Genomic DNA, 20,631 nt, shown 5'->3' with positions numbered 1-20,631 from the left:
GATCATTTAACATTTCCTTCATCAGCACCTTCACACCAGGCCGCGTGCAAGGTCTGGGAGATCACCTCCTGGTTATCTTGTGCCCAGTCTCTAGGTCTTCTTTCCCAGAGCAGCTGCTTGTAGGTCGCAGGCATTCCTTCCGCTCTTACCTCTGTATCTTTGGACAATTCATGCTTCCTTCTCTCCTTTACCTTTCCTAGGAGCAGGGTGCGGGGCGACTGCTGGTGTGGTTCCTGGGCCCAGGGGGCACTTGTGGCATCATGTACATTGTGTAGCCGTGGGATTCCGGAGCACTGGCAGTGTGAATGTCGCACATACCATCCAGCGGCTCCTTGGGGTTCTGGTTGGGGAGTTTCCTGTGGTCACTCAGGAAAGTGGCCAGGCTTAGCCTGCTGACTGTCCAGACCCTAAGGACCTGTCCCCACCTATGCCAGGCAGACCTGTATGCCACCTTACGTGGGTTCTGGGGAATCAAACTCAGGTAGCCAAACTTGCACAGCAAGTAAGTATCTGTATTCCGGCACTGAGAGGGCTCAGTGACACCAGAGGATGAATTCCTAGAGTCTTAATGAGATTAAAGATAAATAAAAAATCAACTTTGTTATCTTGGAACCTGAGATAACTTTTTCTGTAAGTTTGAGGGTTTTAAACAATAAAAAATATTTCAGCCACAAAAGGGCTAAAAATAATGTTTACGGATTTTTTTTTTCATCTAAGGATGAAATATAGAAATATTTTTAGACAAAAAATATTATTTTGACACTAATATAACCAACTGTGTTTCTTTCAACAAACTCCAAAGCTAATATAAATAAATAAATTAGTTGATGAATTAATTTTTAAAAAGCTGTCTACTCTTGTTTACTAATTCAACAATCACAGAAGTGGTAGAAAACTTAGTAATTCCATAGCAACTCATATTTGTGTAGTTTGTAGTATGTGAGAATCTGAGATTTAATAAGAAAATACTGCCTTATCTTGCAAAAAAAATCCAAAAAGTTTGCAAAAAATATTTTCATATTTGCTTAAAATGTTTCCTTTTCCACTGAAATACATGGCAAATTCACATATTTGATTTTGTTCATCGTAAGACACTGGCTTGTCTATAAGTCTCTGTGTCTTTCTGTGTGTGTAGCTCAGACTGGTATTGAACTGTCTTCTTGCCTCATTCTCCTCAAGGTAGGAATAACAGACATGTGCTCCTATGTCTAAACTGTGTGTAGAGTGTTTTCATAATTAAAAGTTGAAGTGAATGAAGCCAGTCATGGTGGTACAAGTCTTTAATCCCAGCACTTGGGAGGCAAAGGCAGGTGCTACTCTGTGAGTTAGAGGCCAGCATGGTCTACGTAGAGAGTTCCAGGTCCCGTCTCAAAAAAAGGGAGGGGGATGCTGGAGAAATGGCTAAGCAATTTAGAGCATTTGCTGCTCTTGAAGAGGACCTGGGTGTGATCCTAGCACCCTTATAGTGCTCAGAACCATTTGTAACTCCAGTCTCAGGAGACCTTGTTCTCTCTCCTGGCCTTTGAGGGCATCAGGTACAGAACACGTGTGTACATATATGCATGCAGTCAAACACTCATAAACATAAAATAAAAATAAGCATTTTAAACAACAACAACAACAAAATTGGAGTGGATTGGCAGTTTGTCCGGAAGGTGGTGTATTTTAGCTCCTGTTGCGATCGCGTGGCTGGCTGGCTGGCTGGCAGCGCTGCTCCATGGTCCTGAGTTCCTGTTGCACTGTTCCATTTCTTCCTAGTTCTCCTTAGTCCTGCTCAGCCGTGTCAGTCCCCATGTGCTAATGCCCATTGTGACAAGCATAGAGACAGTTGGGACAGTTCTGACCAATGGTGGGAAAGTCCTGAGTTACCTGCCTTTCCCGAAGGGCTTTGATTAGTCATCAGCAATCAGCTCTGGCTGTGTGATCTATCGCAGGATCACCCTTCAGGTAGGAATGATCCTGTACCTTCACCTCTAAGTGATAGCTTCTTTCTTTGCAGAGTATGGTTTTTGAGACCACCACAAAAAACGAAACTGTAGCCCATGAAGACAAGACAAAACTGCTCAAGGCTGCATTTCTACAGTACTGCAGGTATGGCACCTAAGATGTCTCTTTCTCTGTCTGTGTGTGTGTGTGTGTGTGTGTGTTCATAGAATCCAGAAAAGGGCATCAGATCTCTTGGAGCTGGAGTTACAGGCAATTGTGACTCACCTGATCAGGGTGACAGGAACCAAAACAGGTCCTCTGCAAGAGCCGCTCCTAACCACCCCAGCACACACCCACGCACCTCCCTGTTGCTTTATGGGTCTTGCTGTGTAACTCAGGCTGGTCCTCCTATCTTGCTCCTCTAATGCAAGATTTGTAGCCATGACCACTATGCTCATTTGGCTTAGCACATTTTAAATCACAGTGTGTTGTAAATGAATTATCCTTAATATAAGTATTAGCAGCTAATTTAGTCCCCAATAACAACACAGAGAAACCAAGATTTAAAACTGCACCTTAATAGCTGAGTGGTTAAATAATCTACTTTAACCTCCTCTGCTAATCTGGCTGCCTCTTAGCCCCATCCCAGTGTGCTTTGATATTATTATTGATCTTGCACCTTGGGCTTAGGTGTGTCTCCATGATCTTCCTTCAGACCCCCTACCTCATGGCTCCACCCCTCCATTCTCCTGGAGGATCTGAGCCTCCTCTCTCCTTCCTCTGCTTGGTCCACAGCCTGCCCTGTTCTCTGTTCTGCCCAGCCATTGCGTGATAAGCATTTATTGATAAGGTAGAGAACAAATGGTAAGAATTGTTCACACAAATTTGAGACCAGAGATTATTGGTATAAGGATTACAATGCCCTGTCCAGATTGAAACAGGATATGGGGGCAGAAAAAAAAAATCAGTATTTGATTAACACGAGGGTAAACTTCACACAATGTACAAAAGTATAAGCTACAGCTTACGGTTGTGTGGGACACAGTTTGCTGATGCTCGCTGTGCACTGGTGGGCACTGAGAGCTAATGGTGAGAGTGTGCCATTTCGAGGAAGTCTTTTCTGGGTGCTGAGGTTCTACACAATTATCTGAACCTGACAGCCAATGAGGCCCCGTGTAGGTCGGGAGCATCGGATCTTAACACGGCCTTCATGGGAAACAGTGGCCATTCAGATTGGCAGTCTTGAAGACAGTGGACAAGGTCTCCCCTATAAAGTATCAAAGAGGATAAATTGCAGACTGAGTTGTGTGGCTGTTACAGAAGCACCTCCTGTAGCTTAGGTTTAGCTACCACAGAGCCTAGTGTTCTTCAGGCTCACTCAGATTCTGCAGTTTGGCTGTTGGAGATCAGGTTGGGTGGCAGTTGGGCAAGTCCCAGCTGTGCTCTCGTGCCCAGATTCCGATGTGGCCGTTTCTGACCTGGACTTCTCACATTTGTAGGGCCTTGGCTGGCCGCTTTTTGCTTCCTGTAGAGTGTGATTACTGCCTTGACATTTGAGACAGGTAACCAGTTGGGGGCATCTGTTGACTCTCCCACTAGAAGCCTGGTACCATACTGGTCCTTCCCCCTGTTTGTTATAACCACATTATCTCCAAACATTGTCAAATAGTCCTGAGAGTCAAACATAACAGATAAAACTTTCAAGTGTTGTCTATTTTTTTAGCTTCATGTTATTTGGTTTTCATTTTTCTTTATTCAAAAAATTTTCTAAATACAAAGTTTTGTTTATGAGAGTTTGGCAAAGCATCTGTAATTATTGATTAGGTCTTGTACAAGTAGATCCCTATAGTCTGTTGGAAGCCTCAGGCTCCAGCCCCAGTTGTCGACAGCTGGAGATCATTTCAGCTCTTTGGTGCTGACCACACATGTCTTTAGCAGATGAGTCACCCGTGCATAGAGTCCCTAGAACTTGACCCCACTCTCACGGGCTGGCTGGGCATGTTTGTGGAGTGCAGGTTCCTGATATACTGGAGTATGCTTGGGGCACAGTAGCCTTAGAACTGTGCCGTCTAGGTTTTAGGGCATACGTGTACAGTGGAACCGTCATGGGCACTGGTTCACATTTCAGTTTCTTACCATTATATTATCTGCCTGTTACGTACTTTCCTTCATAGGCAGGATTGGGAAAATGCCTTGCCTGCCAAGTCTGTCTCTTGCCAGAGCAGTGAGGCTGTAGGTAGAATGGATGCTGGTCTGGCAGTTGGAGGAGAGGAGTGAAGAAGCAGTAGTTTGCCTTGCATGTCTTGGTTTGGAAAGATGCCTCTACTGCCACCTGCAGGATGGTGCAGTTCACTTACGAGACTCTAAGCTTGTCAGTCCAACACTGCCTTGTTTATGCTCTGCTGGTCTCCCTGTCCTGTCCACACGGGGGCACCACCAGATAGTGGAGTATGTATTTATGGCCTTGTATTGCATGGTTCAGTCTTACTAGAGAGATTTGGGTTATTTCGTCTTGCACAGATTTCTAGTGATGGCCTTGTAGACTGTACATGAAGGTGTAGCCAGGAACTGTAGCTTTTATTTTGGTTTCTTATGGCTACCAAAACAAATGACCAAGCCAGGCAGTGGTGGTGCACGCCTTTAATCCCAGCACTTGGGAGGCAGGGGCAGGCGGATTTCTGAGTTCGAGGACAGCCAGGGCTACATAGAGAAACCAAAAAAGACAAATGACCATAAAATCTGTGGCTTATGGGGCTCACATTACAGGGTCACAGGGTCACAGGGCTCTGGAGGGTCTGGGGAGTGCGTTCATGCTCTCATCCTCAGGGCCATGGCCCCTGACAAGCTTGTGAGCTTGTTGATGCTTCTTTTCTGTTTGCCTCCTTCTAGTTCTTTTCTTTTGAGGCAGCGACTTGTGTAGCCTAGGCTAGCCCAGAACTTAAGATCATTCTCCCTCAGCCTTGCACTCCTCGTGCTAGGGTGTCAGGCTTGTTCCCCTGCACTCAGCACATGACCTTACAGCAGCTGTAGGCTGGGTTTTGGGCCCTCCCCTCCCCTAAGATCATCCTTATCTTAATTCATCCTTCCCAAAGAGAGAGCACCGAGGCTCCAGGTAGACATGAGTGTGGGGTGTTGCTCACCTAATGCAGGCAGTTTGAGGTGTTTCCAGGGGAGGGTTACCAGGTACAGAAAGGGGCCTCAGCCTAAATAGTCTCAGGAAGTGTTTCTGGGTCCAACGCAGCTGTACCCTAGACCCATAGCTATACCCAACATAGCTATACCCAAGAGCTTTACTTGTGCATGGCTCAGGACCAAGAGTTTTAAGGAAGTGGACACTTCACAGTAAAAACACCATTCTTCCATTAGAGTTCTGAGTTACTACCAGATCCTCCTAACTTCCCGTATTTGACAGTTGGACTAGAGTGGCGCCTGCACACCCTCGGGACCCTGGGGTTGTGTGTGGCCGCACACCCCAGTCTGCAGGCTGTGCGTGTTCAGATCGCTTTCATGCCTTCTCAGTGTGGGCCGTTCTTACCTTCCTCTTGGCCTTACTGGTATCTGGGTATTTTCTCATAACTCTGCCCACGTTAGAAGAGTCCTCTTTTTAGGGGCTCACTGTCCTTCATGCTGTTGCTCTGGAACTTTCCCCCCAAACTCTCCAGGTGTACTGGCTGGTTTTGTGTCAACTTGACATAAGCTGGAGTCATCAGAGAGGAAGGAGTCTCAGTTGAGGAAATGCCTCCATGAGATCCAGCTGTAAGGCATTTTCTCAATTAGTGATCAGTGGGGCCAGCCCATTGTGGGTGGTGCCATCCCTTGGCTGGAAGTCCTGGGTTCTATAAAAGAGCAAGGTGAGCAAGCCAGTAAGTAACATCCCTCCATGCCCCTCCATCAGCTCCTGCCACCAAGGTCTTGCCCTGTTTTGAGTTCCTGTCATGGTTTCCTTCACTGAGAAACAGCAATGGGGAAGGAAGTATCCTTTCCTCCCAGCTTGCTTCTTGGTCACGGTGTTTTATTGCAGCACTAGAAACCCTTGCTCAGACACTAGGTGACCTGTTTTTCACATCTGATGCAGCGTCCTTGCTGACAACAGAGCATGCTCTGTGGATGGCGGATACCCTTGGCCTCTTCCTCCAGAGAGCTCTCCTTCCCTCTAAAGGGTTTATTTTCCTTCCTGGTGCTTGCTGGTGTGCTAGTTACTCTCCTCATTGTTGTGACCAAATACCTGACAGCTTAAAAGAAGGAAGGACTTTTGTTCTAGCTTAGAGCTGACAGTGGTCATCCCTCATGGGGAAAGACCAAAGGGAGTGGTCCTGGGGAGTGGTCATCACAGGGGATGGTCGTGGGGAGTGCGTTCCATTGCACTTCACTTTTTTATTCAGCCGATGACTGAGTCTTCCCACCTCAATTTCGAAAACTCCAGAGATTTGTCTTGAAGGTGACTCCAGAGCCTGTGGAGGTGACAGTTCTGTCTGACCCTCTGTGTCCAAGCACTTACCTGCAAATATACCATTGCGTGGTTAGTGGTCTGACTGATGCCATTGTGACTTTCTAAAGCCTAGGGCTGATCTCTTGGTCCCAGCATTGGCTAGTGCTCAGCCTGACAGAGGCTTCAGTGTATTGATGAGTGTACAGCTGCACAGAAACCTTATTCTTGTGCTATTCACAGACCTTTGGACTGAAGCATGTACATGTGAGTTTAGCCTTAGTTTGTGTGTGTGAGGGGAGCTTGGGAAAGTTTTGCCTTCGTGATGCATTCTCGTTCCGTTCACGGCAGGAAAGATTTGGGCCGCGCTCAGATGATGGCTGATGAGCTGTTTTCCTCTCACACGGATTTGGATTCGGACTCTGAGCTAGACAAGGCTGTGACTCAGATCAGTGTGGACCTGATAGATGACTACCCAGCCTCAGACCCACGCTGGGCAGAGTCTGTCCCCCAGGGTAAGTCGACTTGATTCATTATGATGGAGGAATTAAAACGGAGCACAGAGCTGAAAGGAGTGTTGGTTTCCGCACTCAGTGATCACTCCCCATACTTTTAGTGTCTCCAGCAGGTAAAGGTAGCCTTCCCTCCGGCACATTGTGACAAGGGCCCCAAACACATGGCCTGTGTGTCAGAGTAGAACGAGTCCTGATTCTTAGCATTTTAATCTAAAACAGCTTGGTGGTTGTGTTAGTAAGGTTCTCTAGAGGAGCAGAGACAGTAATGAGTAAGTAATGGAGTTTATTAGAGTTTAGAGCGCCCTGCAAGCTGTGGTCCTGCTCGTCCACATGGCAGGCCGGCTACCGTCAGAAAGTTCAACACTTAGCAGTTGTTCAGTCCGCAAGGCTGGATGTCTCAGCTGCTCTTCAGTGTACATCAGAATCTCATAGAACCCGGCTTTTGTGCCAGTGAAAGAGCCGACCTTCCAGTGAGAGCAAGACCAAGCTGGCAGAGAGCAAAAGCATGTCTTTATTATGATGGAGGAATTAAAACGGAGCTGAGGGGAGTGTTGGTTTTCATTACTTGGCTGCCATGACAGGGTATGGCCCAGATTTAGAATGGGTCTTCTGACCTCAAATGGTCCAGATTTAAGATGGATCTTCCTACCAATCTCAAATGATCCAGTTAAATAAAAATACCTCACAGGTGTGCCCAGGGGCTTGAGTTTCTAGTTAATTCACGTGTACTGGAGTTGACAGCCTTCACAGAGGAGTTGGTAAGCATTTGGTTCTCACTTACTCCAAAGTAAATAGTTTCGGCGCACTCTAAGCATTGGCTGGTAGGATCTCCCAGGTGTTGGAGAAATTCTTGGTATTCAGGAGTGAACACCTCACCTCCCCCACTGTCCCAAGTGACAACCCACTCAGGCTGCTCTGCATTCCTAGTTACCAGAAAGTGTGTCAGATGCAAATCGCTCTCCACACCAACGTCTGCTTCAGAGATGTCTGCTGAGCCTTGCAAGGGATTTAGGAAGTTTCCTTGCTGCTTTCTTGGAGCCAAGCCGTACAGTGACTAACCCAGGGCACATTTTTTGTTTTGAATAAGTACAGTGTCAAGAGTACTAGGTTTTTCTCTGAATTTAAAAGCTCTTTTGACACAGGGTCTCACTTTGTAGTCTAAGATGTCCCAGAACTCACTATAGCCTGGTCTAGCCTTGTTATCTCCTGCTTCCACTTTACCAAGAGGTCAGGTTACTGATGTGAGCCACCGTGAATTATGTATCCAGTTGTGCAGCTCTTTGAGTGACATATGGAACTCTTGTTAAGGATTGGTGCTCTGCTCCTTTTAGATCCTCCTAGCTTGTTTGTTTCTGTCTGCTACTGTTCTGAAAGTGGTTTGGGTCTACATTTTGCTGTGTGTTCTGCAGAGGCCCCTGGGCTGAGCAACACCTCACTGATCATTCTGCACCAGCTGGAGGACAAGATGAAAGCTCACTGCCTCTTGGTGGACTTCCTTCACCAAGTAAGCCTCAGCACTGGGTTACGGGCTGGGCTGTCACTCTAGCCCTCTTTCTGGGTATCCTTGAGGGCCTTGGCACACATGGATGTCAGAAGACAGCCCTCGGGTATTTCTTTCTCTCTGGTGATCAGATGGTCCCTTTACCCACTGAGCTAGCTCACCGCCCGAGACCAGGAATTTGTAAAAATCAGAATCTCATACAAACGTTTTTGATGCTTTTATGTAAAAACATGGGATTTTGTACACTGATTCTGTATTGTCAGGAGGACCTTGACTGTGTGCTGAGAGCTGATGACAAGTGTGGACACACCTGCTCATCAGAAGCCACAGGCAGCCAGGGTTTGGGCACACAGTGACTTGGAGGACTTAATGGAGGTTCAGCTGCCAACAGCTCTAGTTGTGTGTGCAGACCCAACACTGCTGTCTCTTGTGTTTGCATTCTCTTCTGTGGCTTGTAGGGGNTTTTTGTTTTGTTTTTAAAAAATAAGATCTTGCTGTGTAAACCTAGCTGTCCCAAAATTCACTATATTGATCAGGCTGGCCTAGAGATCCACCTACCTCTGCCTCCCAAGTGATAGGTTAAAGGAGTGAGCCATCATGCCCAGCTCATCTCCATAGCTTTGTCTCTGAGCAGGAAGCATTTGCTGTCACAACCAGGACACATGTACAACCCAGCTCAGTATTTCTGTATTTGAGGCCTCTCTCTGCTTGTGAATGGGATGGGAAGTGATCTGGCACTGTGGCTGTGGTCCCTGGTGTGTGCTGGGATGATCTTAGCACACGGCTGCCGCTTTACTCTGTGCTCCCCGAGCACTCCCCGTGGCCGGCTCTCACAGAGGAGCTGCGCTTTTAACTTCCCTAAAGACTGGGAAAAGGAGTCAGACCATGTAACGGTAACTTTGATTTTAAGAATCATCAGCCAGTCGTGGTAGAAGACGCCTTTAATTTTCCTACTCGGGGACAAAGGCAGGCAGATCTTTGAGTTCAAAGCCAACCTGGTCTACACAGTGAGTTCTGTCTCAAAATAAAAAATAAAAAAAGAAGAAAAAGAAAAAGCCATGAAACAAGCAAGTAGAATGGAGACGATGGCAGCTGCGAAATGCCCCAGCTGCCAAAGTTGTCTGTCATGTGAGAAGTCAAGGCACAGCCTCACGAGTGGCATGAGCCCTGTGTTCTGTCATGTGAGAAGTCAAGGCACAGCCTCACGAGTGGCATGAGCCCTGTGTTTTGTCATGTGAGAAGTCAAGGCACAGCCTCACGAGTGGCATGAGCCCTGTGTTTTAGGGGGCTTACAGTTTGCTTGAGAGGGGTTATTTTGTTTGTTTTGGAGGTTAGGGTTTCATGTAGCCTGGAATGTGTAACCAGTGCCAGCTTTGAACTCCTGATCTGACATTTACTGCCTGAGCCATCTTGCTGCACCCCCACATGCCCCCTTTGTGTTTTTAAGAAGTTGCCTGCCGGGGTGTACAGAGACAGGTGAGGGAAGGAGAAATGAGGTCACTTGCTAATGAAGAAATGGTACTTAAGTGTGGAAAGCAGCCCATCATTGCTACATGAGTTCTGGCTGCTTTCTAGTTCTTGTTACTGTAATATTTGATAAATAAACTAGGTCCTGGCAACCAACCAGAAACAGGCACCCATACAGGAGACGCTGCCTGCCCTTCATCCAAAGTCGTGGCTCTGGAAATCATTCCATAAGATGGTTGTTCCAAGTTTCCATATCCCAACACTCTGTAATCCAAGATAGTAATCCAGGTATAAACCAGAAAAGCCCGAAAATGGGCATGGTGGCACACGCCTTTAATCCCAGCACTCGGGAGGCAGAGGTAGGTGGATTTCTGAGTTCAAGGCCAGCCTGGTCTACAAAGTGAGTTCCAGCACAGCCAGGGCTACACAGAGAAACCCTGTCTCGAAAAACCAAAAAAAAAAAAAAAAAAAAGAAAAGCCACGTGATCCTCATGCTGTTTAACTAGTGGTTTGAGATGTGTGGCAGCCATGGATAGAATCAGTATCCTGCATGGAGCACTGGGAGCAATGTCACCCAGAGGTGGCCTATAGGGGGGAAGCTCCTGGGAGAATGTGGTCACATTCTCTATGAGTGTCTTCTGAGAACAAGTGCTTGTTTTACTTTGTTTTTGTGAGGTCGGCTTGTTTAGACGTCTGAGCTCCTATCCAATCAGAGGGACACCCATGACCACCCGACTGCTGCTCTGTGAACATGCAGAAAAGCTGTCAGCTGCCATCACACTAAAAAATCACCACTCTCGACTGCCAGACCTGGTGAACTCAGCTATCCTGCTCGCCCTGAACAAGAGGGAGTGTGAGGTTCCCGCCAGCCTGACTCCTGCCGATGTCTTCTTTCGAGAGGTCAGCTGCGCCCTAGTTCTCGTCTTCCTGTGTCCTTGTGTCGTCTTCCTGTGTCTTCTCTGAGCTGTGCCATGTGTGGACCTCCCTGGTGGGGCAGGGTGTTAAAAGACCTCATTGACATGTCCGCCCGGGCTCCCTGCCTATGGATGCTGTTAGTTGTGTCCTCTTCACTGCGTGCCTTCCAGAAGGGGGGACAGTTGACTGAGAAGGGGGCTCCCTCATGACTAGCACAGGAAGCTGTCCTTGCTCAGTAGGCTCTTGGGCCTCTAGCTTGCTCTGGGGTAAAGAGTTGAGGCACTGTGCATATAGCAGGTAGGAGCAGCTACTCTCCAGCCTGCTGGCAGCTTCCCTTCATTAAAGACCAGCCTCTCTTTATTTAAAAACAAAAAAACAACAACAAACAAAACTTTTTCACACATTTGTGTGTGTGTGTGTTTACACATGTGTGGGTTTGTATGCCACATATGGCCCATGTGGAGGTCAGAGAACAACTTTGAGGGGTTCTCTCCTTCTATCATATGGTTCCCAGGAGTCAAACTTGTCAAACAGCATGGCAGCAGACAACTTGACCTGTTAGTTGTCTCACTGGCCCAAGACCAAGCATCTTTGCAGCTGACTACAGCCCAGTGACCTTCCCTTCCCCTCACCCTCCTTTCTGGAGTGGTACTTTATCCTGTCTGCTTGCACATAACAGTGGCATATTCTTAAAGGGTACTAATAATGTTAAGAGGTGGTTGCTCAGCTCAGCTCAGCACAGAGGAACATGTTTGATTTGGCAGCCTTTGTAGACAAAAGGCAGGAGCCTGCTTGGAGCCGAGCCCCACCTTGGCATTGACTCAGTTTGGGAAGAGCCCGGGACCACTCAGGCTTCATAAAGTAGCACCAACCACTCTGACAGCTGAGTGGCACAGGAGAGGGCTGGGTCTGCACCACTGGAGACTGGTGAGAGCATGGAGCCTTCATTGGCTTTTGTTAGACATTCATCCTTGATGTCTGCTGGGAATTGTGTTAGATCCCCCACCCCAAATACCTCCCCCAAATCTAAAAGTCCTGTATATAAAATGACTGAGAGCTACCCCGTCCTCTAGTGTGCTGTAAGTCATCTCTAGGTTCCACTTAGTAGCTAAAGTGATAGTGACTGTAGTAAGTAAGACTGACTTTCTTGGCTTTACATATACTTTCATCACTACATTAATAACTTCTGTCGAATGATGGAAAGATACAGTGTACCAAGTAGGACCTATTATCCCTTAGAGCCTAATGCTGTGACTGTCTGCCCTCAGGTGTCCCAGGTGGACACTATCTGTGAGTGCCTCCTGGAGCATGAGGAACAAGTCCTGCGTGAAGTTGCGTTGGTCTCTCAGGAGTGGGCAGAGGTGGCGATCGACGTCAATACTGTCCTCAAGGTATTGTACATGACAGCAGTGTCAACAAACCGCAATCCAGAATTGGGACAAGAAATTGGTTTTCTTAACCTTGCTCTGTGTTGCCTGAGTTAGTGAGATTACAGCTGTTTGTTAAATTCAAAAAAGCTACAACAGCCTATATTTTAATGATCTAACACATTTTTTTTTAATGTTTCCTTTGTGCACACCGGTGGGTTTCTATAATTTTGACGTTGTGTTTGGTAAAGTTGTTTTTGGTTTTGGTTTTGGTTTTTTTTGTTTTTTTCTAGACAGGGTTTCTCTGTGTAGCCCTGGCTGTCCTGGAACTCACTCTGTAGACCAGGCTGGCCTTGAACTCAGAAATCCACCTGCCTCTGCCTCCCACGTGATGGGATCAAAGGCGTGCGCCACCACGCCCAGCTTGGTAAAGTATTCTTTAAGGAAGCCTTTTTCTCTAACATCATTGCAGAGGTATTGTTAATGGAGTCCATTCCTTTCTCTGGCCTTGAACTCCTAGTCCAGCCTCTGCCTTCCAGTTAACTGGGACATGGATGTGGATGCGCACTACCTCTACCTACCTTCTGCGTTTTCATTGTTCAAAGTTTGTTACTTAGATTATTACCTAAGGGGTATCATTCTGTTTTTCCTATTCAACTTTATAGTGCTTTTTTTTTTTTTAAGATTTATTTACTTGTTATGACTGTGAGTACACTGCCACTCTCTTCAGACACACCAGAAGAGGGCATCACATCCCATTGTAGATGGTTGAGTCACCATGTGATTGCTGGCAGTTAAACTCAGGAAGAGCAGTCCGTGCTCTTAAACACTTAAGTGGTCTCTCTAGCCCTATAGTGCCATTTTTTTTCTGCTTTGGTTACTTAATTTTTCCAAAATGAAGCTAAATTGTGGAGTAAAACAAATTTTTGAAAGCTGAAAGAGCCACAAGTGTCGAATGTTTTTTTACTTGTAGGCTGGTGTTGAGGTCTCCCTTAGGCACAGTGTACGACAGAAAGAGATTAACTGGATTGTACTAACGGTTTATTGCTTCCCAGGTGTGATGATGTATTTCATTTTCCCAGGACATGCTACAGGCTGCCACTCACTACCGCCTAAACAAAAGCTCTATGTACAGTCAGGAAGAGGCACTAGGGAAGGAGCCAGAGTATGTGCCATGGACAGGTACCGTAGTCTGCCGTGCTAGTGCTGGGTCAGTCCTTAGGGCAGGCTTGTGAGTGAGATGAAGGACAGGTTAACGGTCATCTCTAGACTCAAAGGGTCTCTCGGGTGGGTGCGTTGGTTGGTTACTTTGTTTTGGTTTTGAGACAGGGTTTCTCTGTGTAGCCCCGGCTATCCTGAAACTCACTCTGTAGACCAGACTGGCATCAATCTCAGAGATTCCCCACCTCTCCCTCCCGAGTGCTGGGATTGAATGTGTGGCCACCACTGGTCAGTTCGGCTGTAATTGTTGATTCCCTCCTGTGTCTGTATCTGAGTGGACTTATGATGCACCTGCCAGGGTTTAGCAGCGAGACCTCTCCACAGAAGCAGGGGGTGGTGGTGGAGGACTAGGTGCTACTTCATGCTCACATCACAGAGGGGGTGGGATAGCTTTGAAGGAACTGAGAAGGAAGCAGGATCTCATGTGCCTGGGTTAAGAAAATCTTCACTGAGAAGGAGATGGGGTTCACAGGGCAGAGCAGGTATCACCTGAACACGGCTGTGTTTTCCTAGAGCAGTGAAGAAACCTGATTTTCAGGTGGTTGGTCTTTTCCCTTATCACCCACCATGGAACCCTTTCTTAGGACGTTACTTTGAACTTTACAGCCACAAGTGGTCCATCCGGTATCCGCACAGCAGTCATGCGCCAGCACGGGATCATCCTGAAGATGGTATACCCTCAGGCTGACAGCAAACTTCGGAACATTGTCATGGAGCAGCTTGTGGCACTAATTGACTGCTTCCTGGACAGCTACGTGTCCCAGCTGAAGTCAATAGAGAAATCCAGCGACCAAGAACGATACAGCAGTCTGGAAGTGGAGTACCTGCAGAAAAGATCCGAGCTGCTCTCGCCCCTTCGTGAGTGTCTGCCAGTCGGAAGTGGCTGTAGGCGGCACGCACAACGGGTGGAGCTGGAGAGGTGCAGTTAGTCTGCCTGTGCCCAAGACAAAACCAGGCACATGTAGAGAAACACCACAGGAGGTTCCCTTGATTGAGAAAAGAGATCAGTCGATGAAGCTGTGCAGATCCCCTCAGCCATGGAGTTCAGCGTGCTGGACTGCTGTGTGGCATTTTTTAGCACTTGAGAGGCTGGCTCAGAAAAAAGAACTCGGGCTTTCACATGAACTGGTTTTAGAACAGAGCCTGAGGGTTGTTGGTGAAGGGCACAGGTGCACGGTGTGGGCACAGGTGCACGGTGTGGGCCCAGGTGCACGGTGTGGGCACACGTGCACGGTGCAGCTGTTGAGCAGATAGCAATTTCCTTTTATAGTCAGATCAGGAAGGTTTGTTCTGCTAGGGAGTGGTGGGGGTCTCCTCTGGGGAGCCAGTAATGGATTCAGGGCTGCGTTTGCCTCTTAGGAAAGTTTAGGTGGATCATTAATGGGCACAGCTTATGTTACATCATCTCTTTCTCCTGAAGTCACACTAGGTCAGTACCCATGGGCAGCTTCTCTGGCAGAGAAGTATTGTGACTTTGATATCCTGGTTCAGATGTGTGAACAGACAGACAACCAAGCCCGACTCCAGCGCTACATGACCCAGTTTGCTGACCAGGTAACCACACTGGTGTGTAATGGGAGTAGGGGTGGAGTTAGCATACCACACTGTCTAAGGCTTTCCTTGTCCAGAAAGCTGCTGTGGCTTTGAGTTGAGGAGTGAGAGGGAACATGACAGATTTTCACATGACATTGTCTCGGGCAAACTCATCCTTATGTAAATAGATTGTGAGTTACCTTTCTATTGCTGTGATGCAACATCACCAAGGCAACTTAGAGAAGAGTTTGAGTTTCCATTTGCAGAGGCTTACAGTCTGCACGGTGGAGCAATGCATAGCCATAGAAAGGGGAGGCTCCCATCTTAACCTCCAGCAGAGAGGGCAAACCAGAAATGGGTGAGTTTTTATATTCTCAAGCCATCCTGTGTTGTGAAAAACATTTTTAAAAATCCTTCCTGCCTTAGACCACAAGTTGCCTAGCTATTGTGCTGCCTAAGGCATAGTTAAAAATGAAGAGCTAAAGCCGGGCAGTGGTGACGCACCCCTTTAACCCCAGCACTTGGGAGGCAGAGGAAGGAGAATTTCTGAGTTCAAGGCCAGCTGGTCTACAGAGTGAGTTCCAGGACAGCCAGGGCTACACAGAGAAACCCTGTTTGGGGGTCGGGGTGGGGGCTGGGAAGGGAGAGCTACCATGGGCTAGGGGCCAAGAGAGTGTATCCCAGGGGGCTGCCTCATTAGAGACCAGCCCAGACGGAACATAGAAATTAGTACATCACAACTTGGAGTGCTCTCTAGGAAAGTAGATTCCATCAGCATGGAGGGTAGGCAGTAGCCCAGCTATTGTGCTGCCTAAGGCATATTTAAAATGTAAAGGCTGCCTGCATCCTTCACCCAGGAATATAAATAGTCTAAGGCAGGAAGGAACCCCATGCCAGGATGTTTTAAAATACTCTTTACAATCCCCAGTGACATACTTTTTTCACCAAGCCACACCTCCTAGACCTACTCAAACAGTGCCACTGGCTGAGTGAGGTTCCAAGGTCCAAATCTGTAGGGGACACCTCATCAGACCACCACATAAACACTGGGAGGTTTACTGGCCTTTGGGAAATGCTGTCATTTCGAGGGGGTTGCTTTTGGGTTGTTTTTTTTTTTTTTTGGTTTTTTTTTGGGGGGGGGGGGGGTTTTTTTTTTTTTTTTTTTTTTTTTGGTTTTTTTTTTGAGGCAGGGTTTCTCTGTGTAGCCCTGGCTGTCCTGGACCAAGGCTGGCCTCGAACTCAGAAATCCGCCTGCCTCTGCCTCCCAAGTGCTAGGATTAAAGGCGTGTGCCACCACGCCCAGCTTGCTTTTGTTTTTTAACACATGGTCTGTGTCTCCTAAGTGCTAGAGTTACAGGCACCAGGCTTGGCTAACTTTTGAATCTATTCTCTCCTTAGAGCGCAACCAGACCTCTAAAGTGCACAGAGACTTAGAGCATCCTCACAGGCGGGGAGCTCAGACAGACTCCTACTGTCAGCACTTTTGATGCCAGCTTTCTGTTTTTAGACAAAGTTTAGATGCCTGATGCTGCCAGGGTGATTTGGTTGTCCCTTATATAGCTACTTTGTCCCATGAGTTAAGATTATAAAAGCATTTCCCCTCTACTATTAAAGGGATTTTGTATAAAATTCAGAACACCACTACAGAACCTTTGGTTATAAGTAGCTGTCAATGGCTTGAGGAAGAAGACAGGTTTTGTTTTCCAAATAAGGTCTCCTGTCTGGCCTTGACCTCCTTTTGTAGACTAAGCCTTGAACTCAACCGAAATCCACCTGTCCTTCCCTTTGTGAAGTGCTGGGATTAAAACCACATGCCCAGCTGAAAACAGGTGGTTGTTTGTTTGTTTGTTTGTTTCTCTCTGTAACTCTGGAGATCCATCCAATTCTGCCTCCTGGGTGCTGGGATTAAAGGCGTGCACCACCACCACACACCTGGCTGAAAACAGGTTTTAATGTAACTGAGTTCCAGTGCTGCCTTTTGGCGGCGTGCTGTGTGCTCATAAGGAGTTGGTGTCAATCCTGCAGTCATCAGCACTGAGGCCGCTGCTTTGCGTTTCTCTTTGGTTGTTTTCTTTGATGTCTGTGAGAGTTGTGCCTGCCCATGTGTATATGTGCAGCATGTGCATTCCCGATGCCTGTGAAGGTCAGAAGAAGCCACAGATCCCAGGAACTGTAGCTGCTGCTAGCTGTGAGCCATCGTGTAGGTTCTGGGATCTAAACCAGGTCCTCTGGGAGAGCAGCAAGTACTCTTCACTGCTGAGTCACCTCTCCAGCCCTCACACCAGTGCTTCTCAGTAGGTTTGCCAAGAGATGGCTGGATTCAGGCGTAGGAGTGCACTGTCCATAACCGTATGGAGCATATGTTTGGTTTTGCTTTGCTTTTTAATTAAATGCATATGGATGTTCTGCCTGCATGTATGTCTAGACACCACATGCATGCCTGGAAGAAGCCAGAAGAGGGTGTTGGATCACCAGGAACTGGTTTAAATATAGTTGTGAGCCATCATGTAGGCCCTGGAAATTGAACTTGGGTCCTGTGTAAGGGCAGCCAGTGGTTTAAATGCTGAGCTGTCTCTGCAGCCCCAACACTTGTATTTTGTCAATACAGGAATTACTTGCTAAAAGATTCTGTTTGGGGAACTGCAAGGTGGCTTAGCATCTGCTGACCTGAGTCAGATTCTAGAGCCTCCGTGGTGGAAAGAGAGGAAAGAGTCACTCCCAAGGTGTCCCCTGCCTTCCATGCATGCCATGGCACATGCGGGCACACTCACACACACAAGCAGATGGAGACACTGAGTAGTTTATATTTTTAAAGCTGTTTTACTAACTACTGATATATTCTTGGTCTATTCTTTGTAGAATTTTTCAGATTTTCTCTTTCGTTGGTACCTGGAAAAAGGAAAGCGGGGCAAATTGCTATCTCAGCCCATTTCTCAGCATGGACAGTTGGCAAATTTTTTGCAAGCCCATGAGCATCTCAGCTGGTTACATGAAATTAATAGTCAGGAGTTAGAGAAGGTAAGATGGTTTGCTTACGAGAAGCAGCTGGTTAATTAATCTGTTTTAACAATTCAAGTATTGCTTATAGCCATACAGCTGATAAACAGTCAGTGTGTAGACTTTTCTCACTGGGACAAGATCTCTATTGTGCAGCCCTAGCTGATCTAGAACTGTTGTAGACCACACTGGCCTCCTCAAAGTCACAGAGGCCTGATTAATCTACCTTGTGAGTACCGGGATTAAAAGCATCTGCCACCACACCTGATTTAAAATTCTATTACATCGTTTTTGTATGTGTGCATATGCAAGAGCGCTGTCAGGGGAGGGGGTCAGAAAGCAACTTCAAGTTAGTTCTTTTCACTGTCGGTTCTAGGGATTAAACTCAGGTCTGTCTTGGTGCCAAGTCTGTTATCTAATGAGCCATCTGAAATATAAGTTCTTATGGTATAGATATGTTAATTAGTCTTCTTTATCTTTTCATATTGTATGTATATGTTTAAACTTCATCTTGCATTCCATGAATATATATATAGTTAAGATACATCAATTTACAATAGACTTTTTAAATTTATTTTAAAAACATGCTGTTAATGGGTTGTCAGCACATATATTTCTGTCTTCTTTTGCTTTCTGTTGCAGTGATAAACACTGTGACCAAGAACAACGCAGGGAAGGAAAGGTTTATTTGGCACACATCCTAATCACAGTGATCTTTGAAGGAGGCTGGGACAGGAGCTCAGGCAGAAGCAGAGGCAGGAGCCGTGGAGGAGCTGCTCGCTTGCTTGTCTTCAGTCTCACACTCAGTTACCTTGTTATATAGCCCGGCCTGTGTGCCTGGGATGACACCACCCGCTGAGGGCCTCCTACGGCAGCCCACAAGCCAGTGAGATTGTGTCTTCCCAGTTATGCCTAGGTTTGTGTCCAGTTGACAGAAATGCACCAGCATGCCTCCTGTTCTCTCTCATCATTGGAGAGAGATATTTTATTATATAAAATCATTAGTTTTTTCTTGCTAAAGACTTCTAATAAAAATTCAAATCATGGGGTCTGTGGAGATGACTCAGTCAGTAAAGTGCTTGCTGTACAAACAGAAGGGTCTTAGTTATCCTGAGAACCCACAGTGCACACACATGATTTCAGTACTGAAAAGGCAGAGATAGGTAGATCCCGAGCTCACTGGGCAGCCAGCCTGTGTCCATGGTGAGAGATCCTGTCTCATAAAAGAAGCTGGGGGCAGGAGAGATAACTCAGAGGTTGAGAGCACTGACTGCTCTTCCAGAGGTCCTGAGTTCAATTCCCAGCAACCACACGGTGGCTCACAACCATCTGTAATGAGATCTGGTGCCCACTTCTGGCATGCAGGCATACATGCAGGCACAACTCTGTGTACATAATAGATAAATCTTTAAAAAAAAAAAGAAGAAGAAGAAGAAGCTGGAGAGTGACCAATAAAGACACCAAACACGTCTGACCTGTATGCACACAAACAAGAACACATACACAAAACTCACATTAGGAGGGAAATGGTGCATATTAAAGTGTGCTGGTGCCAGGGTGCCGAGTGAGCACACAGTTGGGATGGAGCGCCTGTTTTCTAAGTCTCCCTTCTCGTGCTTGCCCTGTCAGCTTGAGATCTCTCGGGGTGTTGCTAGTGCTTTGACATTGATCCCAGCTCGGTTTGTTGCTCACCAACATGTCTTCCTTTCAGACAGCTTCCTTGTTTTGTTTTTCGTAGGCTCATACAACACTGCTAGGTTTGGCAAATATGGAAACTCGTTACTTTGCAAAGAAAAAAACCCTTCTTGGCTTGAGTAAACTGGCAGCTTTAGCTTCAGACATTTCAGAGGACAGGCTGCAAGAGAAGATTGAAGGTAAGGGGTCCGAATGAAAAGGCACGTGAGTCAGTTGCACTGTGTCTGCCTGCAGTCGCTCCATTTCAGTAGGATGCTGCGGCCTGTCTTACTGACTGCCCTTACTTTACCGTTCAATCATGAACTTGGAGTCATTAACCCATCATTCTGCTGAGTAGGTGGAAACAAGAACATCCTGGGGCTTGCTGGCCCCGTTAGTGCCAGTCTGGCCACATTAGTGAGCTCTGGTAAATAAGGTGGAGGTCAATTGAAGAAGGCATCCATGTCAGCCTCTGGCTTCTTTCTACACATGCAAAAGCTAAGCCGTGGAGTTGACGGTTGAGGAGAAGATAATTCAGCTAAGACAGGCCCATGTTTCACAGTTTTGAAGTGCTGTGACATGGTCACGTCGTCAGCTCACATGTCCTTTAGCCAGTGCTTAGCTTAGCCTGCCCCTGCATCTCTTCACGGGGAGCAGGACACGGTGCACAGGCCGGCCTGCACCCTTCAGCTGTTAGTACTGGGAAGACAGAAGGGTCCTCCCCTCAGCCAGACCACTGTGGGGAGGATTTGGGGGAGACCTAGGAAATTTAAACTTTTTTTTCCTTGAAATAGGGTCTCACTATGAAGCCCAGGCTAGTATTGAACTTACGTCTTCCCATTTCAGCCCCCCTGAATGCTGTGAATGGACATATTTAATATTAGATGATGTTGTGATAGGCTTGTTAATTTCTGAAGGCTGGGCAATGCTGTTTGTGATTAGATGGCCTTTTCCCCCCGTGTTTTGTTTTTTGTTTGGTTTTTTTCTTTAAGATTTGTTGCCGGGCGTGGTGGCGCACGCCTTTAATCCCAGCACTCGGGAGGCAGAGGCAGGCGGATTTCTGAGTTCGAGGCCAGCCTGGTCTACAAA

General features: G+C 46.9%; 1 protein-coding gene across 1 annotated transcript in view; it reads left to right on the top strand.

The window, feature by feature from the left end:
- Window positions 1–20,631, top strand: part of Nup133 (nucleoporin 133) — a 49,450-nt gene that overhangs the window by 19,450 nt on the left and 9,369 nt on the right. The window contains exons 12-21 of the mRNA XM_021170539.2: window positions 2,000–2,091; window positions 6,704–6,867; window positions 8,277–8,371; window positions 10,511–10,735; window positions 12,019–12,141; window positions 13,200–13,299; window positions 13,945–14,196; window positions 14,759–14,892; window positions 17,731–17,889; window positions 19,607–19,742. Of these exons, the coding sequence (XP_021026198.1) occupies window positions 2,000–2,091; window positions 6,704–6,867; window positions 8,277–8,371; window positions 10,511–10,735; window positions 12,019–12,141; window positions 13,200–13,299; window positions 13,945–14,196; window positions 14,759–14,892; window positions 17,731–17,889; window positions 19,607–19,742 (1,480 nt within the window). The remainder of the gene's footprint in view (window positions 1–1,999; window positions 2,092–6,703; window positions 6,868–8,276; window positions 8,372–10,510; window positions 10,736–12,018; window positions 12,142–13,199; window positions 13,300–13,944; window positions 14,197–14,758; window positions 14,893–17,730; window positions 17,890–19,606; window positions 19,743–20,631) is intronic.

The sequence above is a fragment of the Mus caroli genome, chromosome 8 (genome assembly GCF_900094665.2).
Source record: "Mus caroli chromosome 8, CAROLI_EIJ_v1.1, whole genome shotgun sequence".
Taxonomy (NCBI): Eukaryota; Metazoa; Chordata; class Mammalia; order Rodentia; family Muridae; genus Mus; species Mus caroli.
This window is presented reverse-complemented; position numbering and strand designations above follow the sequence as displayed.